Source organism: Abramis brama (assembly GCF_963993115.1).
Source record: "Abramis brama genome assembly, chromosome: 21".
NCBI classification, from domain to species: domain Eukaryota; kingdom Metazoa; phylum Chordata; class Actinopteri; order Cypriniformes; family Leuciscidae; genus Abramis; species Abramis brama.
The window spans coordinates 31,894,860-31,921,174 of NC_139983.1; the positions used below are offsets into that span (position 1 = coordinate 31,894,860).

Consider the following 26,315-nt stretch of genomic DNA (forward strand, 5'->3'; position numbering starts at 1 on the left):
AGAGTACAGGAACGGAATCATAAAAGTGTTACACCAAACACACCGTGTCGGTTACTGAACACACGATGGAATCTGAACGCAGCGAGCAAATAGAAAATAATAAAACTGAAATAGAAACAGAGAAGAGTTTGGACCTTACCTGTGATAGCAAACAGCACATCACCAGCACTAATGAAAACACAGATGATCCTTTTAAGAAACCGGTTATTTTCGCGGCTCCATCTCTCACGGTGAGGAAACCAGGAGGATCAAACTCAACCAAGAAACTCGCTGAAGAATTAAGATCAGAGAATAACGACACACATCTTAATACTAAACACCAGCCGACAGACACTCAGACAGACCCATCCGATCATCCATCATCCGAGAGAGCTGAGGCACAGAAGGTGGGTCATTGACAAATAAAAATCATTTTATTACAATTTCGGTTGTTAAATACCATTTCAAAGTGTTTAAATTCATATTTTGACTATTTTTATGTCAGGCGGTACAACCAAATATTTGTATGTATGTATTCTGTAGTTGTACCACCTGACATTGATCAAGTGTACCAACCTTCCCATACTTGAAATGAGCAGTTTTTACCAGGATTTGAGATATCTACTAACCTTTTCACTCTGCCACAAGGATTATTTGGGATTATCATGTATCATCTTTACTGTTATTACCTTGTCAAATCATAATAAGAGCCATGTTTGCAGTTGTGTCACCCTGACATTTGAGGACATACAAATTGCTGGACAAAAAAGTTGTTCAATTATCTCAACAGCTTTAATACTACTGATATATATATTTAAAAAAAAATGTGTTTATGTGAAAGGTTTCAAACCTTAAATGATGATATAGCATTTAGTTTTCAATTTTGTGTTATTAGGACACCATATTAAATAGTTTTCTGAATCTGTTAATTTGTTCAGACAGTTGCACCACCTGACATGTTGGGGTTTAAGATAACGAAACATAGAAATTATATGTATTATTTAGCCTAAATATGCTAAAAATTAATTCAAACTAAATAGGTTTTATAGAATAAAGTGATATGCAGTACCGTTCAAAAGTTTGAAACATTACCATTTTTATTGTTTTGGAAAGATGTTTTTTTATGCTCATCAAGGATGCATTTATTTGATCAAAAATACAGAAGAAAAACAGTAATATTGTGAAATATTCTTGCAATTTCAAATAATGGTTTTCTATTTTAATGTACTTTAAAATATAATTTATTTCTGTGATGCAAATCTGAATTTTCATCAGCCATTTCTCCAGTCTTCAGTGTCACATGATCCTTCAGAAATCATTCTAATATGCTGATTTATTATCAATGTTGGAAACAGTGTATAAAATTAGTTTAAAAGGAAATAATGCACTTGGACACAAAAAGATGCATGTCATGTCATTGACCCAGGTCCAGCCCAAACCAAAAGACACCAGACCCAAGATCACTGCCAAACTACCTCCGGCGGGCAAGTTTCCTCCTGTCCCGTACACCGAGCCCCCGTGGGGATCTGTTCCTGACATCAGCTACTCGTTCGAGCTGCTGAAAAACGGGGCGATACTAGACGCGGTCCCGCTGACCCAGAGGAGTTACTTCGTGGTGGGTCGGCTGCCGGTGTGTGACGTGTCTCTGGAGCATCCGTCCATCTCCCGCTATCACGCCGTGGTTCAGTACCGGGGCACAGCCGGGCAGGACGGGGGCCTGGGAGAGGACACGGGCTTCTATGCCTATGATCTGGGCAGCACTCATGGGACTTTTGTGAATAAGAACAAAATACCCCCTAAAACATACATAAGGCTCCGAGTGGGACATGTTATAAAGTTCGGGGGAAGCACGAGACTCTTTATTCTGCAGGTATGTATTTCTTAAAGGGATTGTTCACCCAAAAAAGGAAAATTCTACATCATTTACTCACCCTCAAGTTGTTCCAAACCTGTGTGAGTTTCTTTCTTCTGCTTATCACAAAATAAGATATTTTGATGAATGTCAGTAACCAGACAGTTGATGGTAGCCATAAAAAAATACTATTGAAATCAATGGGGCATCAACTGTTTGGGATAGCTAAAAAATATTTTAAAAGCTTCTTACACTGTTTAAAAGAAATCAGAGATATTTGGGTCCCACTTTATATTAAGTGGCTTTAACTACTATGTACTAACATTGAAATTAATAATTTGATACAATGGACTTATTGTGTACATACATGTTTTTACATTGTACTTATATTTTAAAAATACCTGCATGTAATTACAGCTGTAATTAATTTATGTAATTACATTTGTAATTACACTGTTGACCCTTCCTTTACACCTTAACCCACCCTTAAACCCAATCCACCACACATGTCCCAAACTTTACCCGTGTTCCACCAGAAACTGTAGTTACCAATATTATGATATATATTTGTATTAACTAAAAGTCCAGCAGTTAATGAAGTTCTGAAATGATTTTTTTATTTTATTTGAATGTACACCAAATAGCTAATGATATTTTGACCTGATAATTATTATATTATATTGTTTTATTTTTATTATTTTTAGTTAAGTAAATAACATGTTACCAATATTCATAATAGATTTACCTCATGCTCATATTGCTTGAACGTGAACATCAATTATACCAGATTACGTGTTTTCCCAGGGTCCTGAGTTTGACGAAGAAGCAGAATCTGAACTGACGGTGACAGAGCTCAGAGAACGTGCCAGAAAACAGAAAGAAGCGCTGGAGAAGAGGATGCTGGGAGATGGCTCAGATGAGGAGGAAGAGAAAGAGGAGAGTGAATCCAGCGCTACGACGAGAAGCTCCTCAGAAGATACTGGCTGCTCGTGGGGAATGGGTAACAATGGGAACAGATGATCCGTTAGAACTACCTGAGTGTTTGTTGTGAACTTACACTTTGTCTTTGTTTGTTTTTTTTTAGATGAAGAGGCAGTGCCAGAAGAGGATGAGAATGAGGAGAATCCATTTGCCACAGAATTCCAGGAGGATCAGGAAGCAGCTTACTTAAAAGATCCTAAAAAGGCCTTACAGGGCTTCTATGATAGAGAAGGTAAAATATGAACTTAAGTTAGACTAAGGGGGTGTTTACACAACATTGCTTTTAAAGGACAACTCCGGTGAAAAATGAACCTGGGGTTAATTAACACATGGTTACTGAGTCGATTGTTCCCTGGAATGCGTTTTCATGATTATAGAATGTAAAGAGTTTTATCTCTAAAAACAGATTATCTTATAACGCTAGTATATGGGGCACAGAGTAAGTAAAAGTAAATCGCTAGTTAATACCACTAACAAGGCTCAAAATAGCCTCACACTAACACGGTAACATAATGAGGGTCCCTACATGCAAACCGAAGCATTGAGAACTTTGTAAGCGTACAGACAGTTTAATAAGAAGATACTTTATAAAGACAGTACATTACGCGTTTACAGACAGGATCCATCTTGGCAAACAGTCTCGACTAATCGAGCCACGAACGCCGTGCTAAGTGAGCTGGTCGATAGGAATTACGTTTGTGAAATCTAACGTAGCACGGCGTTCGTGGCTCGATTAGTCGAGACTGTTTTCCAAGATGACGCCTGCCTGTAAACGTGTAATGTACTGTCTTTATAAAGTATCTTCTTATTAAACTGTCTGTACACTTACAAAGTTCTCAATGCTTCGGTTTGCATGTAGGGACACTCATTATGCTACCGTGTTAGTGTGAGGCTATTTTGAGCCTTGTTAGTGGTATTAACTAGCGATTTACTTTTACTTACTCTGTGCCCCATATACTAGCGTTATAAGCTAATCTGTTTTTAGAGATAAAACTCTTTGCATCCGATTTTCATGAAAACGCATCCCAGGGAACAATCGACTCGTGTTAATTACCCCTAGGTTCATTTTTCACCGGAGTTGTCCTTTAACTAAAAAACAAAACCTTTCTGTTAGCCGTTCGTTTTCGAGTTTCGAGTTGCAAGTTTTTGAAAACGATACCATTATCGTCTCTGTGTAAACTACAAAACCTATGCGTATTACGTGGCCAGTCTATAGACACGTAGTGTTTCTTTACGAAGTGGTATCGCCAACTACAGGCCTGGCAGCAGAATACAGCGTTTTTAGTCATTTTCGTGGGATCGTTTTGACAACGTTGTCGTCTGTACTCTAAACTTTTCAAAAACACGCAAAGGTTTCCGTTTTTAGTGCATCGTTGTCGTGTAAATGTACCCTTAAATGTAATACATTTCCACACACATCCGTGAAGTCACATATATGGATTTAACTCTTTATTTTCATTGCAGGAGAAGAACTAGAGTTTGAATATGAAGAGAAAGGCCATGGCTCTTGGCTCTGCAGAATTAAGTAATCACTTCATCTCTATTTGTAGCCAAACTACCTTTGTTTTGGGGTTTTATTGCAGTTTAGCACCAGCTCAGTGTTCAGTGGCTATACAATTTCCACTTTTTTGGAAATTTTGATGACATTTATTTGGATATTTATAATATATTTCTGTGTGTTTTAGGTTGCCGGTGGATGATGCCTTGGGAAGGCAGCTCATGTCTGAGGTGACCCACACAGGGAAGAAGAAAGACGCTGCCGTCCAGTGCTGTTTAGAGGCCTGCCGGATCCTGGAGGCTCGAGGTCTTCTGAGACAGGAAGCAGGTAAGCATCGCCAAAGCAGATTCAGGACTGAGCTCAGACTCATGGAGCTGTCAAATAAACCATTTGTTTAAAAAATAGAGATGCACCGATTGATCGGCCGTGACCGGCGACCGGCCGGTCAGTCTGACAAATGCCGATTTTATGCCGGTCAAATGCACTCGGGCGCCGCATGATTAACATCGCGCAACATCAGCATCACACGTGCACACGGTACACACATGTAGAAAACCTCGTGAATTACGTCCGTTCAGACCGCAAGCGCGTATTTTTTTTCCGGCGTGCATGTTAATCAATGAGTGCATTCATAACGGGAGCAGGAGCAGCGCGTGAGCGTCAAGCAGGAGCGTCGCGAGCAGTGAAGCGCGTGTTTCGGCTCCGAGTCCATTTGCTGCACTGCTCACGCTCAATTAAAGGGAAAGCACACTTTTGATGGACAAAATAGCCTAAATAGGGTTTCACCAAAAAAGTGCCCAAAATACACAGACTTTGCGTGTTTTAACAAGAACTAGAGTAGGCTATGTCAGAAAAGAAAACGAAGACTAATATTTATAGAAAATGTACCCATTTAAACTTGTTTTATTATTCAGTTTGTACAAGTGATTGCAATAGGCCTGTGTGTGTGTGTGCTTTGAGAAATATCTTTATACTGCAAGGCTATATTATTATTATTTATTTTTATATATATTATTTTATTGCCATTCCCTGTTTTCATACAGACGTTTAGTTTGTTAAATACATATATAAAAAAATATTGGATATTGAATGTGAAAAGGAAATGGTTCTTCCATAACACTGCACTTTAGATGTGTGTGAACTATGCAAATTGTAAAATGTTCTATTACAGAAAAGATATAAAATAAATATTTGTGTGTGCTGTAAAGTGGTTAGAAAAAATGAAATCGGAATCGGCTAAAATCGGTATCGGCAGGTCAAACTTAATGAAAAATCGAAATCGGAATCGGCCCAGAAAATTGTAATCGGTGCATCTCTATTAAAAAAAATGGTCCCACTTTATATTGAGTGGCTTTAAGTACTATGTACTTGGATCTAAAAATAAGTACGATGTACTTATTGTGTTCATGTTGTATTGTAAAACACATTGCTGCTATTGAGGTGTGACACGGTTAAGGTTAGGGACAGGTGTGGTGGATTGGGTTTAAGGGTGGGTTAAGGTGTAAAGGAAGGGTCAACAATGTAATTACATAAATTAATTACAGCTGTAATTACATGCAAGTATTTTTAAAATATAAGTACAATGTAAAAACATGTATGTACACAATAAGTCCATTGTATCAAATTATTAATTTCAATTAGAGATGCACCGATTACAATTTTCTAGGCCGATTCCGATTTCCGATTTTTCATTGAGTTTGACCTGCCGATACCGATTTTAGCCGATTCCGATTAAATTTTTTTCTAACCACTTTACAGCACACACACATATTTATTTTATCTTTTTCTTTAACCCTTTCACGCGTAAGTTTAAAATATTCTAACTGACTCCCCCACCCCCAGAGTGAGTTTTTTCAAGGCGAACGTTTCCTTTAATGTTTCCATGGCGACGCGTCACGCGATACACCGCAGCCACAATAATACTGTATGATAGATGTGTCGCTTTTATTTCGCTTTTCCTTTCTTATTCAAAATATTCACAAACTTGCTTAAGTTACCATGTCATCAACTAGCCTATCTGATATTCCGATTCTCAAATACGTGTAAGTGAGTGTGTTTGGTTGTTTAAAAACCTTTATAAATAATCTTGATCTATAACATGAGATGGGCGTCGCAATGTTGTCCTGTCAGTCGGATTTAACTTACAGCACGTGAATTCATCAGTTTCTCCCGAAATAAATGCAAGAAAGTGGCCGGTGAACTGAGAAGAATAGAGTAAACTTTATAGTTAACGTTACTTCCACTATGTTTGTCTGATATGAATAACACATGTCGGCAAATTATATTTGAATAGACTGTTATTGCTGCTTCCACAGACATCAGTGTGTATTTTACAAACTCCAAATGCATTGTTTTACTCGTGCTTATGTGTATTTAAATATCTGAAACCTAAAATAAACATTATGAGGTTGAAAACACTGCTTAGTTGTGATATATGACAGCGCTGAACGCGTCCGACTCTGGCTCAGCGCCAGCCAACGCGCGAAAGCACAGTTTGAATCTGGCAGTTATAAGACGTCACTGAACATTCTAAATGTGGCACCATTACCTACTCTCAGGGGCACAGAAATAAAAATCCCATATATGAAACCGTACCGCTCTAAAGGTTAATCATGCGGCGCCCGAGTGCATTTGACCGGCATAAAATCGGCATATGTCAGACTGACCGGCCGGTCGCCGGTCATGGCCGATCACGTGAAAATCGGCCAATTCCGGTCACCAGCCGATCAATCGGTGCATCTCTAATTTCAATGTTAGTACATAGTAGTAAAAGCCACTTAATATAAAGTGGGACCAAAAAAATGACCATGTTGGTTAGTAATTTTGTCTCATTTTATTATCTTCATTTGATTTCTTCTATGGTTTTGTATTTTGATTGACATTTTTGTAACAAGCGACTGGATTTTAGAATCTAGTTTTGCAATATGAGATTTTAGATTAGTAATTTGTATATTTCAAATTTTGTCCTTTTAAAAGTTTGTCAGTTTTGAATTTTTGGACTTTAATAATAATGTTTTGTTGTAATAATTCAGTGTTTTAATGACAGTTCAATCATGCCAACTCTCTGAATAGTTTTAGCATGTTATTGAGTAATGTTAATGTATTTGGTCTTGGAGGACTTGATATCTGCTGCTGCTGCAGAGTAAATATGGGCAACTGTGGGAATCAATACTCAAATATCTATACGGTTATCATACTCTACTTCTGCTGTATGGATACGAGACCAGCTGCTCTTTCTCGCTCTCTTCTCTCTGACAGCGAGTTGACACACACCTGTCTCTCTCGTCTCATTCACTCTTGGTGAATAGTGCTGGTTTTACAGGGCCTGATTTTCGGCGTGGGATTGTGGAGATTGCGCATAATTTTAAACACTCTGTGTGCGAGAGCGCACATAAAGCCGCCTCTCAAACTGCTCACGAGAACCATATTAAGCTCTTTTTCACGGCTTATTGCACTCAAATACACACAATTATGTCAAAATGCACGTCTTGGCAAGTATTCACGCAAACACAGTCAGTTATATCTTTAGTAAATATAAACAGTTGAGAAGGAAAACTCATGTCTATCTGTTTAGATCTGTGCAGGAGCTCTTAAAGTGACAGCAACCTAATATACCTGTTGCTGTCTGTGTCATTAATGTTAATCAAACAACAAAAGGCAAAAAGAAAATCACTCACTGCTCTTGACTGAATAACTGCAGTGTTTCCCCTACCATTATATAAGGGGGGCGCCCCGGTGCGTATACAGCAGTGCAGCGATCGTTTCCGCACCGAGTCTACTTTTGCCGTTTATATACTGTCTATGATTTCTGCTGTGCTGCAAACGCTGAATTAAAGTGACAGCGCATGTTTCGTGGTCAAAATGAACACAGATTGACCTGAAAATGTAGTCATTTCACCATAAGTGCGATTAATTAAATAAAATGTAGTAATCTCACCATAAATTTATTTAATTAAATACTACTTTTTTCACTTTAAGACCGGGGTAAAGCAAGGAAAACTACAATTTACCTCAACAAGGCGACATAATGACATTCGTGGAGGTGGAAAAACAAGTTCTTTGTGACATGCAAGATTTATTGTATTAAAATTTAAATGCAAAAGATTTTAATATAAATACATGGTTAAATATTTTACCACTTGCTTGAGCAACTTAATATATAATTATATAGAAGTAATGCATTGAATAATACATTGTTTAAATTGTGTTTAAACGTGAACGCGCGTTCACAGCAGTGCTGCGCCTGACAGGATTATTCTCTCCAATAAATGCATCATAGAAATAAAAACTTCTCACAAAAAAAGCCCATTTAAAATTATAAATGTATTAACTAACATTAACGAACAATGAATGAGCAATATATTTGTTAGTATTTATAAATCTTTTTTTAGTTGTTAGTTAAAAAATAAAACTATTTAAGCTCTGGTCCATTAATATTAACAAATACTTCTATAAATTTAACAAAGGTTATTTGCAAAAGTCAATTTTAAAAAGATTTAAATATGTTTTTTTTATTTTTTTAAAGAGATATCTTATGTTAACATTTTTTTTTAACATTTGTGTTTTATGTTAACTTTTACAAAGCATTACCCTCCCAGACAACCAATTAATGTGACACATAGATAGATAGTTAGTTAGTTAGTTAGTTAGTTAGTTAGTGTCTGTGTCAATTTTCCCCAACCAACCAACCAACCCCCAAACCTGTAAACCTAGGGGAAACACTGAACTGTATTTTAATTGTAAGGATTAATCTGTATTTAATTTTTTACATTGAAGACCTATTCAATTGTTGTAGTATTTCTTACCTGAATATTACTTTTAGACCTACCTGAAAAAATAAGCACCGTTTATTTCATTTGTATCTTTATTCTATTCTATTTATTTGTGCTATCATTTGTATTTGTTCTTATTTTATTACTGACTGTTTACATTTTCAAAGTATGAAATCAAGCTCCTTGCAACAAAATTACCCCAGTGTAAAAACACAAATACATTGAGTGAGCAAACATTTAGGAGAGATAATTGTAAGGGTAATTGATCAATGTGAATAAAAGCCTAAATTAAAATCTGTTCATCATATAAAGTGATAATGTCTCGTCATAAGACTTGGATTAAACGGCTCCATTCTTATGGATTACTGTTACGATGTGTCTTGTACTTTTTGAAGCTTGAAAATATTGATTACCTAGACTTTCAATGGATGGACAAAAAAAATGATGGGATAATTTGAAAATGGGATCAAATATCGATATTTTTCAAGGTATTGTATCGAAATGAGAAATTCCAGTATTGTGATAACACTATGCATGCAGATCGCATGTAAAGGACCGCTCAGCCTGCGCTCTATACAGGTTCATGACTGAACTAGATATTTGTCTTTAAAACCCTGTAATAATGCTGACAGGTCAATGGACTTGCCCACTCACAAACATTCTATTTGCATCTCTTTACAGTGTCCCGCAAACGCAAGAAGAAGAACTGGGAAGATGAAGATTTTTATGACAGTGATGACGACACGTTCCTTGACCGGACAGGTGTGGTGGAGAAGAAGAGGAAGGAGCGCATGAAGAAGGCCGGGAAGATTCAGGAGCGTCCTGATACGTATGAATCACTGGTAAAGAGTATTTCTTTTGTGATTATTATTACCCATGTCCTGTGTGTGCTGCCCCTGGCATTGATGTAATATGTATTCTTTCTTAGCTAGCCAAACTGGCCAAGGTTGAAAAGGAGCTGGCTGACACTGAGAAAAAGCTCAGTTCTTCTGGGAAAGGTGAGGTGGTGAAAGTCTGCTTTTCCTCCATATTTCGTCATGTGTGAGTTTACACTCCCTGTTTGTTGTCCTCGTTCAGGAGGCTCCAGTTCCTCCACAGAGGATCCTCTGGATGCTTTCATGAGCGCGGTACGGAGTGAGGTGGCGCTGGATGGGGTGGAGAGAAAGAAGCTTCATTTACATGTAGCTGAGCTGAAGAAGGAAGGTCAGAGACTGCGCAAGCTAGCGGATCTGGCTAAACCTACCCAGATGCCCTCATTACAGCCCGGCGGGTGAGCGCTGTTCCCTCCACATCCACTGGGCATTGCAATATCTACTATCAGGGTTCCCACGGGTCCTTGAAATCCTTGAAAGTTTGTGAATCTGTACAAATAAGAAATAAAATTCAAGACCTTGGAAAGTTTTTGCAAATAAACAATTATAGATACAGGTCCTTGAAAGTGCTTGAATTTATTTTGTGCAAGAAGTTTCCTGGAAAAAATTCCATATTTTTCCCTCCGGTCCGCTAATGTGTAATTTCGCCAACACTTCGTGGCCTATACACACTAGCTTGCTTGATTTACGTTAGTTACGCGCATTGGTACTTTTTGTTGTACGTTGCCATGACGTTCACGTTCGCATGAAACTACTATGATGGTACCTCAACGTTTCAGACACACCGTGAAACATTGCAAAAATAGGCTGAAATGATGTAACCTTGCTCTCACTTGAAATGTGTCCCCACATTAAGTCCTTTAATTTGAGGGTATTGGACCTGGAAAGTCCTTGAATTTGAAATTAACCAAGGTGTGGGAACCCTGTACTATGTATTCGGACATACTATGTTGGCGTACTGTTTTTCGCATACTATACAGTAGGGAAGTATTCTGTTTCTGGCACAGCGATAGTGTTCCGTTAATTATTTGTGTGGACGTTTTTATGTGTTTTGTAGGGCCCTTTTATTTCCACAAAAAACAGCAATGGAATCGCAGGATCCAGTCATAATTTAATTTACTTTATAACTTTAAAATTTGGATAAAGAAATCAAAAGTAGTGCTGTATGCTTAATCAAATCGCAATATGGACTAGTGTCTGAATGAAAAGTTTCTGTTCGCACAGGAGCTGCTCGGAGCGTTTCATTTGATAAAACTATAGTCAAATACACACAGAAACTCAAAGGTCTTCACTTCAACCCAACATACTTCAAACCCCCTTTTATAAAAATAAAAGTTTGTTTAAACTTGATGAAAATCCTGAAAGAGATATATTACTTTTTTTTACAGCAGAATGTACAAAAGTACATAATAACAATAAAAGATTTAAAAGTTGAATTAAATTGTTAGTTTATTCATGTATGGGATTACCACTGTTTTTGTTAATAAATGTGTATTATATCAAAACAAAAGAATCCAGAAAAATTAAAACAGACAATAGAAGGAAAACGCATTTCATAGGGCAGTAGTATTGTTCATTTTAATTGATTACACATCCTTTAATTACACCATTAATACGGAAAAATTAAAACATCACATTTTTAATAGCTTAACAAAAAACACACAATTTGTGGGGGAAAAAAACCTGATTTAATATGTGAATATTTTTATTTATTTATTTATTTATTTTTTACAGTAGTCAGTCCACGGACTCTGAGAAACCTAAGAAGTTATCTCTTCCTATGTTTGGAGCCATGAAAGGAGGGAATAAATTCAAACTGAAGACTGGAACAATAGGAGTGAGTCTTTCCAAATTGAAATATAAACAATATTTCCTTCAAATGTTTCCTGAAGGTATTTACCTTCAAATTTCTCTCTCTCTCTCTCTCTCTCTCTCTCTCTCTCTCTCTCTCTCTCTCTCTCTCTCTCTCTCTCTCTCTCCCCTAAATGAGCAGACGTTACCCCCGAAGCGAGCCAATCTGCCTCCTGAGCTCTTCAATATGAAGGAACTGCCCCCTGGTGGTGAGAAAGAAGAAGAAGAAGAAGAAGAGGAGGAGGAAGAAAACAACAAGACTGAGGCTGGTGTCATGGAGGTTATTCAGTCTGCAGAGACGGCCAGCTCAGACAGCGCACACCACACTAATGGTTAGACCTTGACCAACATAACTATCCTCTGCCTTAACACTGGGTACTTATGTACTCAAAATTACTAATTATAGATTCACAGTATAGAGTGTATAGTGTAATTCTATATCTGACCACAAGTAGGCAGTGTTATGCTACTCAAAATGAGTTAAATGTGTGTTATTTGTTGTCTACCTTTGAGATTTGTTAACCTGTAATACATAGGTTCATAGCTAATATGTATTTACTAAAATATTTCTATTTGTGTGTCTAGAGAAAGAAGACCATGAGGACCAGCCTGCTAAGATAGTTACATCTCATGAAAAAGAGAAATACAAGTCATCCCATCTTCACAAAAACAAAAGTGACTCTGCTCCAAAAGGTAGAAAATCACATATTATGTGGCATAAATGTGAAGTTTCTTCCATTGTTCCATTGATTGCAGTTGCATTTGGTGCTGCTAACTTCACCTTTAAGTGAATAATAATGGTTGACAGTTATCTGATGCACTTTGTTTTAAATTATGATTAATATCCCAGCAGAAGGAGTAGACCATGATGTCTCAAATGATCAGAGTACAAAGACAAGTACAAAGAAGAAAGTTATTGGCCCAAGCAGAGTAAGTATTTATGTACATGACTCAACTCAAGACATAAGATATGCATCCAAAGATTATTTAACTAAAGTGATAAATAAACCATGAACGGTTTGTACCTACAGTGGCCCCAAAATATCAAACAAAATGGCATTTATTTCAAAGAAACAAACAGAAGAACACTTTTCAAGCCACACATTTTACAAAAAAAACTGATTATTAACTTATAAAACTACTAATATACTGTTATAAATGAAGAAGAGAAAAGTATTTGGACATTTTCTGGTTGACAGACGAGATGTTCATGGTTAATATGATTAATTATGGGGTCACTATGCAAGTTAGAATAGCTTTTGAACTTTATATTTATTGAAGAATCCTGAAAAAATAAATGTATCATGGTTTCAACAAAAACATTAAGAACAACTGTTTTGCTAAAAACAAGAAATGTTTCCTGAGCCGCTAAATCCGCATATTATGCTGATTTTTTAAAGGATCATGTGACACTGAAGACTGGAGTAATGATGCTGAAAATTCAGCTTTGCGTCACTGGAATAAATTACACTTTAAAATATATATTAATATAGAAAACAGTCCGAACGCAAGAGAACACGACAGCGTTTATTGAGTTTCGTCTGCCGCTCTGAGACGCAAGTCATTTATGATGGAGGAAAAAAGAGCCACAGTTTCTTCCCCGATTGCAGCAACTTCCATTTTTTATTACAAATATTTTGCGCCAAGAAGTGATGATTTTGTTCTCTTGAACACATGGAAAGGAAACGCTGCTCCAATTTTGTCCATAAGTTGAATTCACAACATTGGATTGAAAGTTTATCTTTATCTTTAACTTCATCTTATCAAACTTTCGTCCTATATTCATTGTGCCGTTTATTTCCAAGGTATTGGAAAAATATATATTTTTACAGTTTCAGACCTGCTTAAATGACAATCATATTGTTGAAAAGTTTCAGTCGGGGTTTAAATCTCCGCACAGCAACAGAAACCGCTCTTTTTAGAGTTCTCAATGATATTTACATGGGTACAGATTCGGGAGATTCCGTCATTTTAGTAATGTTAGATTTGTCTTCTGCTTTTGATAGTGTCGACCAGACGATTCTCGTTTCTCGAGTCTTGCGTTGGCCTAGGGGGCGAGGCTTTAAGCTGGTTCAAATCTTTTTTAACTAATAGACGTTTCTCTGTAAAAAATGGGGCGTTTCTCCTCTTCCCTCCGAAATGTATCTTGCGGTGTGCCTCAGGGTTCTGTCTTAGGTCCTGTCCTATTCTCCCTATGGGCACTTTCACATCTGTAGTTCGGTTCATTTGGTCTGGACCAAGGGCGAAAAATTATACTTTGTAGCATTTTTCAGGCGTTTTGGTTCCTTTTCACACCACACTGATCGCTCTGGTCCGAATCAGTTGATGAGTTGATGAAACGAACTAAAATGCAGTCACGTGACAACATCCACATCACTCTTGAACGTATTTCCATAACTGCACTACGATTGGTCAGAATTAACGTGCGGGGAAATTCCAACAGAACTCCCGGAAGTAAACAAAGAGGAGGAAAATCAGGCAGACAACACGCCGCTTTTAACTATGGAGAGACGACTGCGCGGGCTGATTATATCCCTGGTCATAGTTTATTATATAGTTTGTCTATGAAACCCCCTTTCCCTGAGCTGTTTGATAAACAAAACAAAGATTTCGCTGTTTTTGTGAGTTTTTGAAAGTTGGGACCTAATATGGTCATCAGACCAAATTTCTATGAGGCTCCGCACCTCCTCACAACTCCAAGTGTGTCCGTGAGCTGCCATGCTAAACTGCAAACTGTCAACAAACATTAGTCCTCATCCCATAATGCATAACACTATTATTGGTTTTGTCCAAAAATGCGCAGTTCTTTGGCAGTTGGGTTTGTTCGAGGTCGGATCACGTTCTCAACACAAACGAACCGCTCCAGAGTTCGTTTGAAAGCGTACCGAGACCTCCTTGGCCCGCTTTTGGTGCACACCCGAGTGCGATTGCTGCATTCACACCTGCCCAGACGAACCGCACCAAAGGGGAACAACGAACTCTAGTGCGATTCAACCAAACTAAATGAGGCCGGTGTGAAAGCACCCTAAATCTTCTTCCTCTGGGTTGTATTTTTAGGAAACACAATGTCTCATTTCACTGTTATGCTGATGACATGCAGATTTATATGCCTTTGTCTAGGAAAAATAAGAGTGCTCTAGACAGTTTGACAGCATGTCTTGAGGAGGTAAAAGCTTGGCTCGCCAAGAATTTCCTATTTTTGATTTCAGACAAAACAGAAGTTCTTGTTTTTGATTCCTCAGAAACCAGGCCAAGACATGATCTTGACCTTGGATCTCTAGATCCATTTATCTCTCCCCGAGTACGGAATTTAGGTGTGATGTTAGATAGTTCCCTCAAATTCGATGAGCAAATTAGTGCTGTCATTGGATCCAGCTTTTTCTATCTTCGCTCTCTAGCGAAAATCAAATCTTATCTTCCCAAGCGTTCGTTGGAGACTGCGATCCATGCTCTAATTACCTCACGCCTGGACGATTGCAACTCCCTTTATTTTGGTGTATCAAAGTCCCAAACGACACGCTTACAGATTGTTCATCAGATTGTGCGGCGAGAATCCTGAAGGGAAAGAAAATTTGAGATCCCTTCATTGGCCACCGATACATTTCAGAACTGAATATAAAATTTTAATACTGGTGTATAAATCTTTAAATGATTTAGCACCTTCTTATCTGTCTGACCTACTCCATTTATATTCTCCCACTAGAAGTCTTAGATCTGAAACGAAACTTCTCCTTCAGATACCCAGAACCCGGCTAAAATCAAGGGCAAACCGAGCTTTTGAAGTGGCTGGCCCCACACTGTGGAACAAGCTCCCACTTTATATTAGATCGACAAGTCATGTCTCAAAATGTATTTATTTTCTGTTGCTTTTAGCTTATAATGATTGTTCTGTTTTAAACTGTGTTTATTATTATTTGTGTTACTAATTTCTATTAGCTCTATTTTCTATGTGTACAGCACTTTGGTCGGTCAGTGGACGTTTTTAAATGTGCTTTATAAATAAACTGAACTGAAAGTTGGTTTTCTTGTGCCCTGATATTTCTATATTTCCACATATATTTCTAGCCTCCTGTGACCATGTCCAAGCAATACCCAGAGGACGACCCTGACTACTGCGTTTGGGTTCCTCCATCAGGTACAAAGCTCCCCTTCTTCATCCCTGTAGGCTGTGATCAGAGGTGGACGAAGTACACAACTTCCTTACTTGAGTGAAAGTATAGATACTACTGGTCAAATATTACTCCGTTACAAGTAAAAGTTGTAAAGACCTATTTTTACTTAAGTAAAAGTACAGAAGTACTCGATTTTAAAAGTACTTAAGTATCAAAAGTAAAAAGTAAATGTCAATGCATTGTTTTGTTGCATTGTTGTATGTAAGTAGGCTACCGTATGCCTCTGAATCTATGCCTGCATACCTAACCTCATATCAATATCAAATTTATTTCTAGAACACAGTTCCAGTAGTGGGATTGAATGTGAGACTGAATAAGTGCACTCAATAACGTCCACAATGGTTTCGGACACCCAAATGGCTGTTCCCTCAAATATTGCCCTATTTAAAGTTTTTTGGCTTTTAGTATGTACATGTTAGCTTTACTGTTATCTACAAGCTAGTGTGCTCCAAAAAAGTGACAAAATTTGCATTTAGAAGACCAAACCCAACGTTGAAAATGAAAATCAGGTTTATGTCAGAATCCGATGTCAGATTGACGTTGATCTCCAACGTTGGACAGACGTTGTATTGTGGTTGAAAATGAAAATCGGGTTGACGTCAGAAACCAACATCAGTCGGGTTCTGACGTCAACCCGACTTTTATTTTCAAACAATATCCAACGTCAATCTGACGTCGGGTTCTGATGTCAATCAGATGCAGGGTTCTGACGTCAACCCGACTTTCATTTCCAACCAAAATGCAACCCCTGCAACCAAAATCATGCCCTGACTGATGTTACTTTCTACTCAAGGACCTTGACAAAATTGTAGTGGAGTAAAAAGTACGATATTTATCTTTCAAATGTAGTGAAGTCAAAGTAAAAAGTTTCCAGAAAAAATAATACTCAAGTAAAGTACAGATACTCAAAAAGTGTACTTAAGTACAGTACTCAAGTAAATGTACTTTGTTACTGTCCACCTCTGGCTGTGATAGTATTAAGTCATATGAAACCATACATAGAAATCAAGAAAATCAAGCATTAATCTCAATTTACAGGCCCTCGCTGAATACTAAAAATTGTTTTCAGCGATTATTAGCTTTTTTTATCTTAGGACATTTCATAAACACAGTTCTAAGATTTCAGAGGATTAGAGACTTTGCATTGTGGGAAAACACATTAATACCAGGCTAAAGAGTTTACTTTAAAGTCACAGGGTTATTACAAGATAAGGTTCTCTTTATTTCTTAAAAAAAATGTATTTTCGGTTTCTGCCAGAATCCACTTTTATTCAGCAAGGACACATACATAGTACAATATCCTTTGTTATATTCCATAATCCTTTGTGTGTGAATCCTTTCTTGTTGACAGAATAATATTATTATTCTATTAATATTAGATTTGATTTACATTTTTCAGAAAAGCAGAAATTTTTCTATTTACATTCTTGATAAATGTCCCTAATGGATAGAAATAAGGGTAACACTTTACAATATAAGGTTCATTAGTTAATGAATTAACTAACATTTAACTAATAATGAGCTATACATCTTTTACAGCATTTATTCATCTTTGATCATCTTAGTTAATAAAAATACAGCTGTTCATTGTTAGTTCATGTTAGATCAAGTCCATTAAATAATATTATTTATTGTAAATGTTCAAATTAACATCAACTAAGATTAATGAATACTATTTTCATTGTTAGATCATGTTAACTAATATACAGGTAACAAATGTTAACAAAATAGCCTTATTGTAAACCAAATAAAGTCCCGTCCTACATTAGTTTGCTTTAAATTATGAAAGTTGAATGCATTGCATTTATTTGACTTGACATTTAAGCGGGTGAAACTAAGACATGATTGTGTGTGTGTGTGTGTGTTTTGAACAGGTCAGTCTGGTGACGGTCGGACACATCTGAACGACAAGTACGGATACTAAATACAGAAAGTGAAGACTTCCTCACTGAAATGGAATCAGCTCAACCGTTCATCTTAGTCTTTGGGAGTGTGCAGATCATTTTCTCTCCGTATCCTTTTTCCCGATTTTTGCAAACAAAGAACATTGTGACTCGAGTAGCTCAGATGAGCTGAGATGTTTCTAGCATTTGGTAATGGAAACAGCTTAGTCTTGTGAGTGACTGATTTTCACTTCCCTTCGCCCAATTTTCATTAAAATGCAATCGTTTTCCACACGTGGTTTGGGGCCAAGTTGCCAAGTATACTTTTGAAGTGGAGACTGCTTAAGGTTTGGGGAAGGATCTGTTTGCAGGATTGTTTTCATAGGCACTTACTGACTGGTTCTTCTCCACGCTAGCATAACAGACTATTTTAGTGGTCTAGAAAAATGAATCGTTTTTCTGCTTTACCAGTTGGAATATATTGGTTTTGACATTGCATTTGCTTCAGATGCATCATGCCAGTCACTTATGTTTAAGCACTGCTGTTGTTGACAAATCTCTCTCCACGGTTTGCTGTTCTGGGATCATTTCACCAGCCTTAAGCGGGCTCGGTAAACACTCGATCCGCTGTTCTGGGTCACTCTCTGAGTAACGGCGGACTCCCTCCTCAGTTCGGCTCCGTATGGCGAGCGAGCGCTCCTGTTGGATGCGGTTCTGTTGAGAGAGAGCCGGCTTTACCAGCCATCTGGACACTTGCTTGGCATTCTAGGATTGGGAGCAAGCTGTTAATGAATCAGTCTGTGTGTGTGAGCTCTGCTTACATTATTTGTGTGTGTGTGTGTGTGTGTGTGTGTATTCGCTTCTCTTGATATTAATGAAGAGTGACTCAGTGTTGGTGATGTGTTGGCGTGTCCAAGGAAGGATTAGGCCCCCCACGTTCGCTACTACGCGCTGGTCCCTCCCTCTGTTTATCCAACTCTTTTAATGCTTTTGAGTTCTCCATTGTTTGGAGAGCATGATTAGTCGCATACAGTATGTGTATTTTGTTATGTATATTTTGTAAAATAAACAATTTTTTCCTGTGTCTCGCCAACATGGGGGCTTGTTTGAATGTTTGGGTCAAAGTTGTAATCAAGTACATCCAGTAAATGATCATCATGATCAACTTTTCTGAATGACCAATTGTATACAATCTGCTACATGCCTTCTGTAATCTGATTGATAGTTTATACATTTTTAGCAAGTAAAAGGCCTTTTAGTATGATTCTAAACACGTGGTATACAGGGCTTGACATTAACTTTTTTGCTCAGCAGTCACGATGGCGAGTGGTTTTCCAAAGTTACTAGCCACTCAGCATTTTCACTGGCCACAATTTTGCCATCAATACCATGGGGAAAGACTGCCATATAGGTATTTTTAATAATATCATACAATTTGGCTTCAGATATATTAGGCTGCTGTCACTTTAAAACCTGACACACTGATCCATCACACCGTTTTCATTCTCAACTGTTTACATTCACTTAAAACAAAACTGACTGTGTTTACATGAATACTCGCCAAGACTGGCATTTTGACATTATTTTGTGTGTATTATTTGACTGTTTAAGCGCAATAATCAGTGAAAAAGAGCTCAATTTAATACTGAGAGGTGGCTTTATGTGCCACACTTTGGGTGTTTGAGCACAAAATCTGTGAGAATGAGTAAAATTGTCAGAGAGATGAGAGGTATCGTATATATATTCTGCAGAAAATGAGTATCAGAAGCGTTTCAGATATTTCAGTATGTATCGCATAAATCAATATTTTTCACAACACTAAATTGCACCTAGTTTATTATATTAGATGCCTTTTTAAAGAACTACAATCGAGAAATGTATTTAAATTCCAACTCGCCAAAGTAGCTAATAAAAGTGAAAATACTGAATCCATCCGCATTTATTGTCAAGCCCTGATTGTTAGTAATATTTCAAAATGAACACTTACTGGACGTAAGCAACTTAGGTTTACTTGATTATGCATACAGATGTTTTTAGAAAAATCATGTTCAAATGTGAGTATCAAAGTTGATACATCTTTTGTTTATTTGTGCATTTTATCTAAGTAGTCTATAAGATCTCATTGATCTACATCACACGATATCAGAAGTTCATCTTACTTTTTGGCCATATAATTTTCAGCAAAATTGCATGTTTTTGCTCAGTTTGGGCCTCGAATAAAATGTTTGTTTTTTTCTCTCCTCGAGTGTGAGCTCCATATTTCATCATATATGAGCCATAAAAGCCTGATTTTTCATAAAAACATTTTTTTTTAGATCGTTGAAATGTTCACTAAACTGTTTCTGTTTATTTGTTCATATGCCAGACTTCACAGGGCATGTTCAGGCATGTCTCTGGTTACACTCACTGGAAAATGATCAAGCACCAAACCCCCCAAAACACTTTGATGAACTGTTTCTGTTCACATTTTTACAATATTATTGATAATCTTTTAAAGTAATGTTAAAGGTTCAATAAAAGTTATGCTTACCACAATAAAATAGACAGCAGCTATTTGCTCTAAGTGAGCGATGGATGCTATTTACACTGCGTGAAAATGGCAGTATCTTAATGCTATTTAAATGTAGTACAAATATTGACAGATACTGTTTGCACCTCTGTGTAGTGTAATATTATTATAAAACAGCATGTAATAACAATATTCAGTAGGCCAGTATATGATCTATTACTTCTATTACAGACAGTGAATAGATATGTATTAAAATCTTAAACAGATGGTGTATTATTGGGACATTACTTGTCCTAACCCCTTAAACACTTTAGTCTCACTGCAAAATACACGTTAGGCAATTTATTTCCACTTTTTGTATATTTTCTCCTAGCTGATAAGCGATGGGAAACGGGAAAAGAATGAGTTTGGAAAAAGCTACAGTAGATTCAACCTCGGGTCAGTCGCATCAAAAGCATTAGCGCCACACGCCTGACTATCCACACCGCAGGAGTTCTTCATAACTTTATCTGGCTCAATCAGACAATGGTGAACCAGATTTACTTCCAGTTATCACTGTAATTCGTGTAGGTGGAGTTGCACCATGTTAACAGTGTTTTGTGGAGTCACGTCACATAAGCTTGTGCAGATATCGTGCAACATTTACTCATGACATGAGTTGAAAGATTGCATGTAAGTGCACACAAATACAATATAAAATACAAAACCCATACAACTGCCCATACAACACGATATATGTTGTAAGCAATTTTATCATACTATATTTAAAGATTGTAGCTATACTTTTGAAACTGTCTTTTAATGTTTATCCCTGTGCAATTCCTCGCAACATAGACCTACAAGTCATGATGGTGCCATACACTGTTTAATTTTGACTCCTAGATTACTTTGCACAAGGTTTCACAAATTGCTAATCAACTGAATGCATTCCAGATTCTAAACTGAGTGTGTACATACTGCTGGAAACTGTATATGATAGGCATCAGATCGAGCCATATTATTGTAGAGTATCTTCTGATCAGGCCGCACACACCCATCTTGATGTCTCGATTCCTGGCTCACTTCCTTCAGCCCCTCATCATAGCCGAGCACTGACGTCACTCTCCGGTTCCCTGTACACAAACACACAGCTCATTGCTCTGTTTGGGATCTGGCACGGATAGGCCTGTGGAGTCAGCCCACGCTGAAATGAGAATGCTTCTTTATGGCGGATAAGGAACCTGCAATGTTGACAGACTTGCTTATCGCCCGACACACATGCAAACACAGCAAAAAATGAGACAAACTACACACAAACGCCTTGCCGTAGAGCTTCGGCTCTGTGTGAATATGGTTGGCAGCACTTGTGAACACGTGAGCTGTGTTTGAAATTGCCCCCTATAACCTCATTCACTATTTCCACTAATATAGTCCACTTGAAGGAGTGAACTCGATAACGTCCACTATGGGTATGGGGTATGGGGGGTATGGGGGATGGGGGGGATGGGGGGTATGGGGGATGGGGGGGATGGGGGGGATGGGGGGTGGGTATGGGGGGGTGACGATTTCGGTCACAGCCATGGAAATCGAAAAATTATGTAATCTGAGCATGCAAGTGCAATATTCTATGCTGTTGTTTTGACAAATTGAAAACACTGATATTTTTTAATTTGTGACGTTAAATCCGTCAGTTCTCGCCATCTCTGAAAAGCCAATCAAATGTTGATTCTTGTTTTATTACGAGCTCCGTCACGTTCTGTTCTGACTCTCCTCTGTTCGGCAGCTTGTTTTAAACGCGTGATTCCCCGGAGGTTCGTGATTTAGCTGATCCATGTCAAACTTTCTTCACTCGTTGTGACAGCTAACCTTTTAACAAAATGTTCTCTATTTACGGATATGACAAGACACACAAGGAAACCATCCCGACAGATCTTAAATATAAACACTCATAATAGGCTTACCATAGTGAATCAGGGTAAGACAAAAACACGATGTATTTAAACAAAATTGATGATGTATTGAATCATTATTTAAAGTTCATTTTGAACAAAAAAGTTATTTTACCTTTAAATCAAAAGTAACAAAACTGAATAAAAAAAGGCTGCAAAATTAATAAATAAAAAAAACTGAAATTACGGTATAGATTAGTGCAGTTATCAAATCATAGGCTGTGAAGTCGGTTTAATATAATTTACATTGAAATTACTTGTATTTGATTATACTTAAAAAGTTAAGGCAGCAGCAACAGATCTTAGTTGAAATAGCTGATTTTTTTTTTTTTTTTTTTACAATGTAGAAAAGCAGGTACTTTACATCGTTTAGCTGACAAAAAGGTTTGGGAACCCCTGCCTGATGGTGTCCTAGAACCTAAAAAGCTCCTAAGGATATGTCAACAACTGCCTCAACTCCTCTGGGGAACACTGGGGGCATAGGTTGGGGTAATTACCCCAAAAAGTGGCAACATCTGTTCTAGACATGAGCTTCACCAAACATACTTTGCAATAAGAAAAAGCATTTGAAGTGAATTAACAAGACACAAACTGGGAAGAAACATTTATTCGCCTCATTTGAGGCATAGAGACAGAAAAGGACAACTTTTCACGTTGCAAGCATGTACTGTACTATATGTCCATATAGCTGTAATTTAAAAAATATTGTATTTGTTTCATATAGATACACATAACACCTAGGTGAAACTTATGCAACAACTATGAATAATTGTCCTTGTTGATCACCCACCGGTTGGCCTAGCTTATTGACCCTTACACGGGTTACAACTGCAGTTTACATTCAGGAAAAAAAAGTATTAAAGTATGCTGCTAAGTACATCACATCCACTGTCAAAATCCTCTTTTGTTTCTGAAATATACTGCATGGATAGGATTCATGTTGTCCATATTTATGTAATTTTCTACACATCAGAAGAATAACACATAGGCTATGCTCGGAATAGCACACTAGCATACTCATGTTACTATTTCTACAGTATGTTGTATTTCTGGAGAATACTACTGTATATCCCACAGTACACTGTTCAACTTGACCTTTCCTTTCAAGTTTCATTAATGAACTAGACTTTTTTTCTTTTCTTTTTTTTTAATGAATTAATGCGATCAAACATTCCAAAATAAACAACATACCTTTTGAAACATTTATTGCAAATATAATGTATCCTGTTTCACATTCTATTTTTTTTATTGTTTTTTTTATAGTAAACAGTATACAGTGTGTACTTTGCAGTATGCAGCACGCTAGTATTTTATTCTGAACAACAACTGTGTGATAAGGGCTATGATTCAATCCCTGGTGTGTGTTCAAACAGTGTCAAAACATTCATAAACTAGATATTGATGGTAAAAGTCATTGTATTTAGGTACATAGTACTGAGTATGCTACATAGTAAGGCGCATGTTTAATATATGATGTTAAAAGACTCTAGTATAGCGTTGTGTTGTTTTTTCCCCCCCCGTTCTTCACTTAAGATGTAATTACTTTGGGAATACACATCAGATAATCAGTATTGTGATTACTGACACACTGAAGCTGAACAATGACTTGGAATGTCTAGCCTGTGCTGTCATTATATCTGATTGTTAGTTTTCCGGTTTACCCTGGTTATAGAGCGAAAAGCTTTATTTTATTACAAACCGGTTTTATTAATTAAGGCCCATTCTGGCATCAAACTGATTGTCTCTCATTACATTTCCCTGTCTAAACAACCAACTGCCTTATAAATTGTCTTGCATGTTACCTTCAACCCAGTGGTCTCAACACAACCATGTGGCCCAATCATCAACGTTATCAACAATCCGCTGCTCACTCCTGTTAAACCCATCACAGAAACCAAACCATTTGGCGTTGGTTTTATAGATAGCGCAGTGGTCATGGCCTTGTCATTAAAATAAGTTCTAAGTGGGTTTCCTGAGAGATAGAGAGGATGAGACGGCTAAAGGCGAAAGGTTGCGTCTCCTCATTCCTCTCATACATTCTGGCCCTGATCACATTTCCTGTTTTGTCCACAGGCCTTATCACAGGGCCTTTGTTCACACTAATATCCTGCCAAATAAAAGGCAATGCAAACATACATTGTCTTTATGTTGGGAATTTTTGGTCCACAAGTGATGTTTCGTCTCTGCAAAGGTCCAGTCGTGTCCCTCACGCACACGGAGGTTCCTCAGCGGGGATCAGGGGACTGCAGGGAGGAGCGTTGCTCAGGGGCCGGAAAGCGAAGATGGATGGATCGTAGGAGTATCGGGGTGCGTGACGGCCGCCACTCAGGTTCTGTGAGGGAAACACATGAACAAAAACAAAAAGATGAAGTGGGAAGAAACTGGGTTTAGTGGGAACACACCAAGCCGACGCCGATGAACTAGCGCTGATGAAAGCCGACTGTTGTCGCCTCGCGTCGGCTGCACTTGAACACAGCGAGAGAACTATAGCCGACTGTCAGCTAGAATGCGTGTTCTGTGCCTGCGTGTGAATGAGACAACTGTCTATTTCTGCAGATATATTCGTCTATATTCGTCATTCAAAAAGGGAAACCGATGCTGCAAGGTTGCAGATACACACACCGTAAACAAAGCAGTGCGTGCTTACAGTTTTGAATATCAATCCTGCTAAACACTTTCTTTATTCCACTCCGCTCGTGTTAATATTGAAATATTCGCCAAGGAACACTCAGCTAAGATGCCGTAACATTAGAACAGCCTTCTATCTGTACCGTTTTTACTTCTTTGCTCGCTGTTTTGCTATTATTCTCGTGCACTGACTCGTTCACTTAACTGAACAGCCAATCAGAGTTCCCTCTTTCACAGACGGCCCGACGCTGATTCAACATGTCGAATCGGCCGAAAAAAAGCAGACGAGGACCAATTTCAGCCGACGTTGCGGAACACACTGAGAAAACAGTCGGCTTGGTGTGTTCCAGGCTTTAGTCAAGTCAAGTCACCTTTATTACCATAGCGTTTTATACAACACAGGTTATTTCAAAGCAGCTTCATTATTCAGCTCAGGACAGTTGGTGGTGCACTTTTTTTTCCCAATAACTGTAAAATTACAACAATTATGAAACAAGTTAAATTCAGCTACAAGCAGCTCTACAGAAGGCAATAGTGTCATTATTCAGCTTGAGTCAGTTCAAGTCCCCCTCTGTCCGTTCGCGTTCGAGGTTCAGAGTTTACACGACACAGAACTCATGTTTAAAGGTGCAGTAAGCTATTTCTGAGAAACACTGTTGAAAGTGTATTGGACCGAGCAGCACAACACACTTGTAGCCAATCAGCAGTAGGGGGCGTGTCCTCTCATGATGGGGGATGACAGAGAGTGAGATTTGAAGAAAGACTGTAGAAAGAGAGATGGCTGAGAGACATTACAAAAGAGAAAAGCTCAGAGGAATATCACTGGGAAAAGAAGGGTTATGATCAGGCAAGAGCTTTAGGACCCGTGCTAATATTAGAAAAGCTTTCCAGTGCTGGAGAGACCTAAACGGGAAGTCCTGGAAACAGATGCTGAGGTTGTGTTGTTTCTGCTCCATATGCGAGTAACATTGTTTGCAGTCGCCAGCAGCAGCACACCAGCTCCAGACAAACAATGACACTCAAAACGAATATACTCTTGTGTACTGTATGTTCATTTTTTGTTCTTCCTTGTGATTCGTTCCTCATCTTCACTTTATTTTTCGCTAAGCATTATCTTGCTTTGCTTTTGCTATGATAAAGAGACATCCACTCTTGCATTGCGTGTTTGTGCATTTTGGGGGCGGAGCAATGAAGGGAGGGGTGTGTTTGTTTTGATTTAAAATTTCAAGTATTCAACAACGATTTTGAGAAATTACATACTGCACCTTTAATGTGATAGTTTCATCCTTACTTCTACTATACTATAATATACTGCTAATCCCAATATCCTTCACATCAAAGAATAAACACATATGTCTGGATTAATGTTTGTTATGTCCTAATGGTCTGG

The 26,315-nt window shown here is 37.8% G+C and overlaps 2 protein-coding genes across 6 annotated transcripts in view; one reads left to right on the forward strand and one right to left on the reverse strand.

Annotated features, from left to right (window-relative positions):
- The first annotated feature begins 35 nt into the window (after positions 1-35).
- On the forward strand, positions 36-18,953 carry slc4a1ap (solute carrier family 4 member 1 adaptor protein). 4 transcript variants are annotated; one of them, XM_084096569.1, is made up of 15 exons: positions 36-386; positions 1,406-1,849; positions 2,636-2,831; positions 2,916-3,044; positions 4,277-4,337; positions 4,498-4,637; positions 9,764-9,924; positions 10,011-10,080; positions 10,160-10,352; positions 11,689-11,791; positions 11,948-12,137; positions 12,391-12,498; positions 12,656-12,735; positions 15,871-15,940; positions 17,852-18,953. In XM_084096569.1, exons 1-15 carry the CDS (start codon positions 66-68, stop codon positions 17,899-17,901), a joined length of 2,316 nt encoding a protein of 771 aa, XP_083952695.1. In that variant the 5' UTR covers positions 36-65; the 3' UTR covers positions 17,902-18,953. The 4 variants fall into 4 exon arrangements, with proteins under 4 accessions (XP_083952695.1, XP_083952696.1, XP_083952697.1 ...); XM_084096570.1 differs by having other exon boundaries at positions 12,659-12,735; XM_084096571.1 differs by having other exon boundaries at positions 37-386; positions 11,692-11,791.
- Positions 18,954-22,889: 3,936 nt separating this feature from the next.
- The window catches only part of LOC311071945 (uncharacterized protein), a 37,164-nt gene continuing 33,738 nt past the window's right edge, over positions 22,890-26,315 (reverse strand). For both annotated transcript variants that reach the window (XM_084096574.1, XM_084096575.1), the window contains one exon: positions 22,890-24,629. In XM_084096574.1, the coding sequence (XP_083952700.1) occupies positions 24,504-24,629 (126 nt within the window). In that variant the 3' untranslated portion in view covers positions 22,890-24,503. The remainder of the gene's footprint in view (positions 24,630-26,315) is intronic.

What these genes read in the sequence shown, in the direction of transcription:
- slc4a1ap (XM_084096569.1), top strand. Translation starts at nt 66, where the DNA reads ATGGAATCTGAACGCAGCGAGCAAATAGAAAATAATAAAACTGAAATA. An exon ending in GGGCTTCTATGATAGAGAAG is followed by an intron (nt 3,045 to 4,276) that starts GTAAAATATGAA and finishes TTTTCATTGCAG; the next exon opens with GAGAAGAACTAGAGTTTGAA. An exon ending in CTGATACGTATGAATCACTG is followed by an intron (nt 9,925 to 10,010) that starts GTAAAGAGTATT and finishes ATTCTTTCTTAG; the next exon opens with CTAGCCAAACTGGCCAAGGT.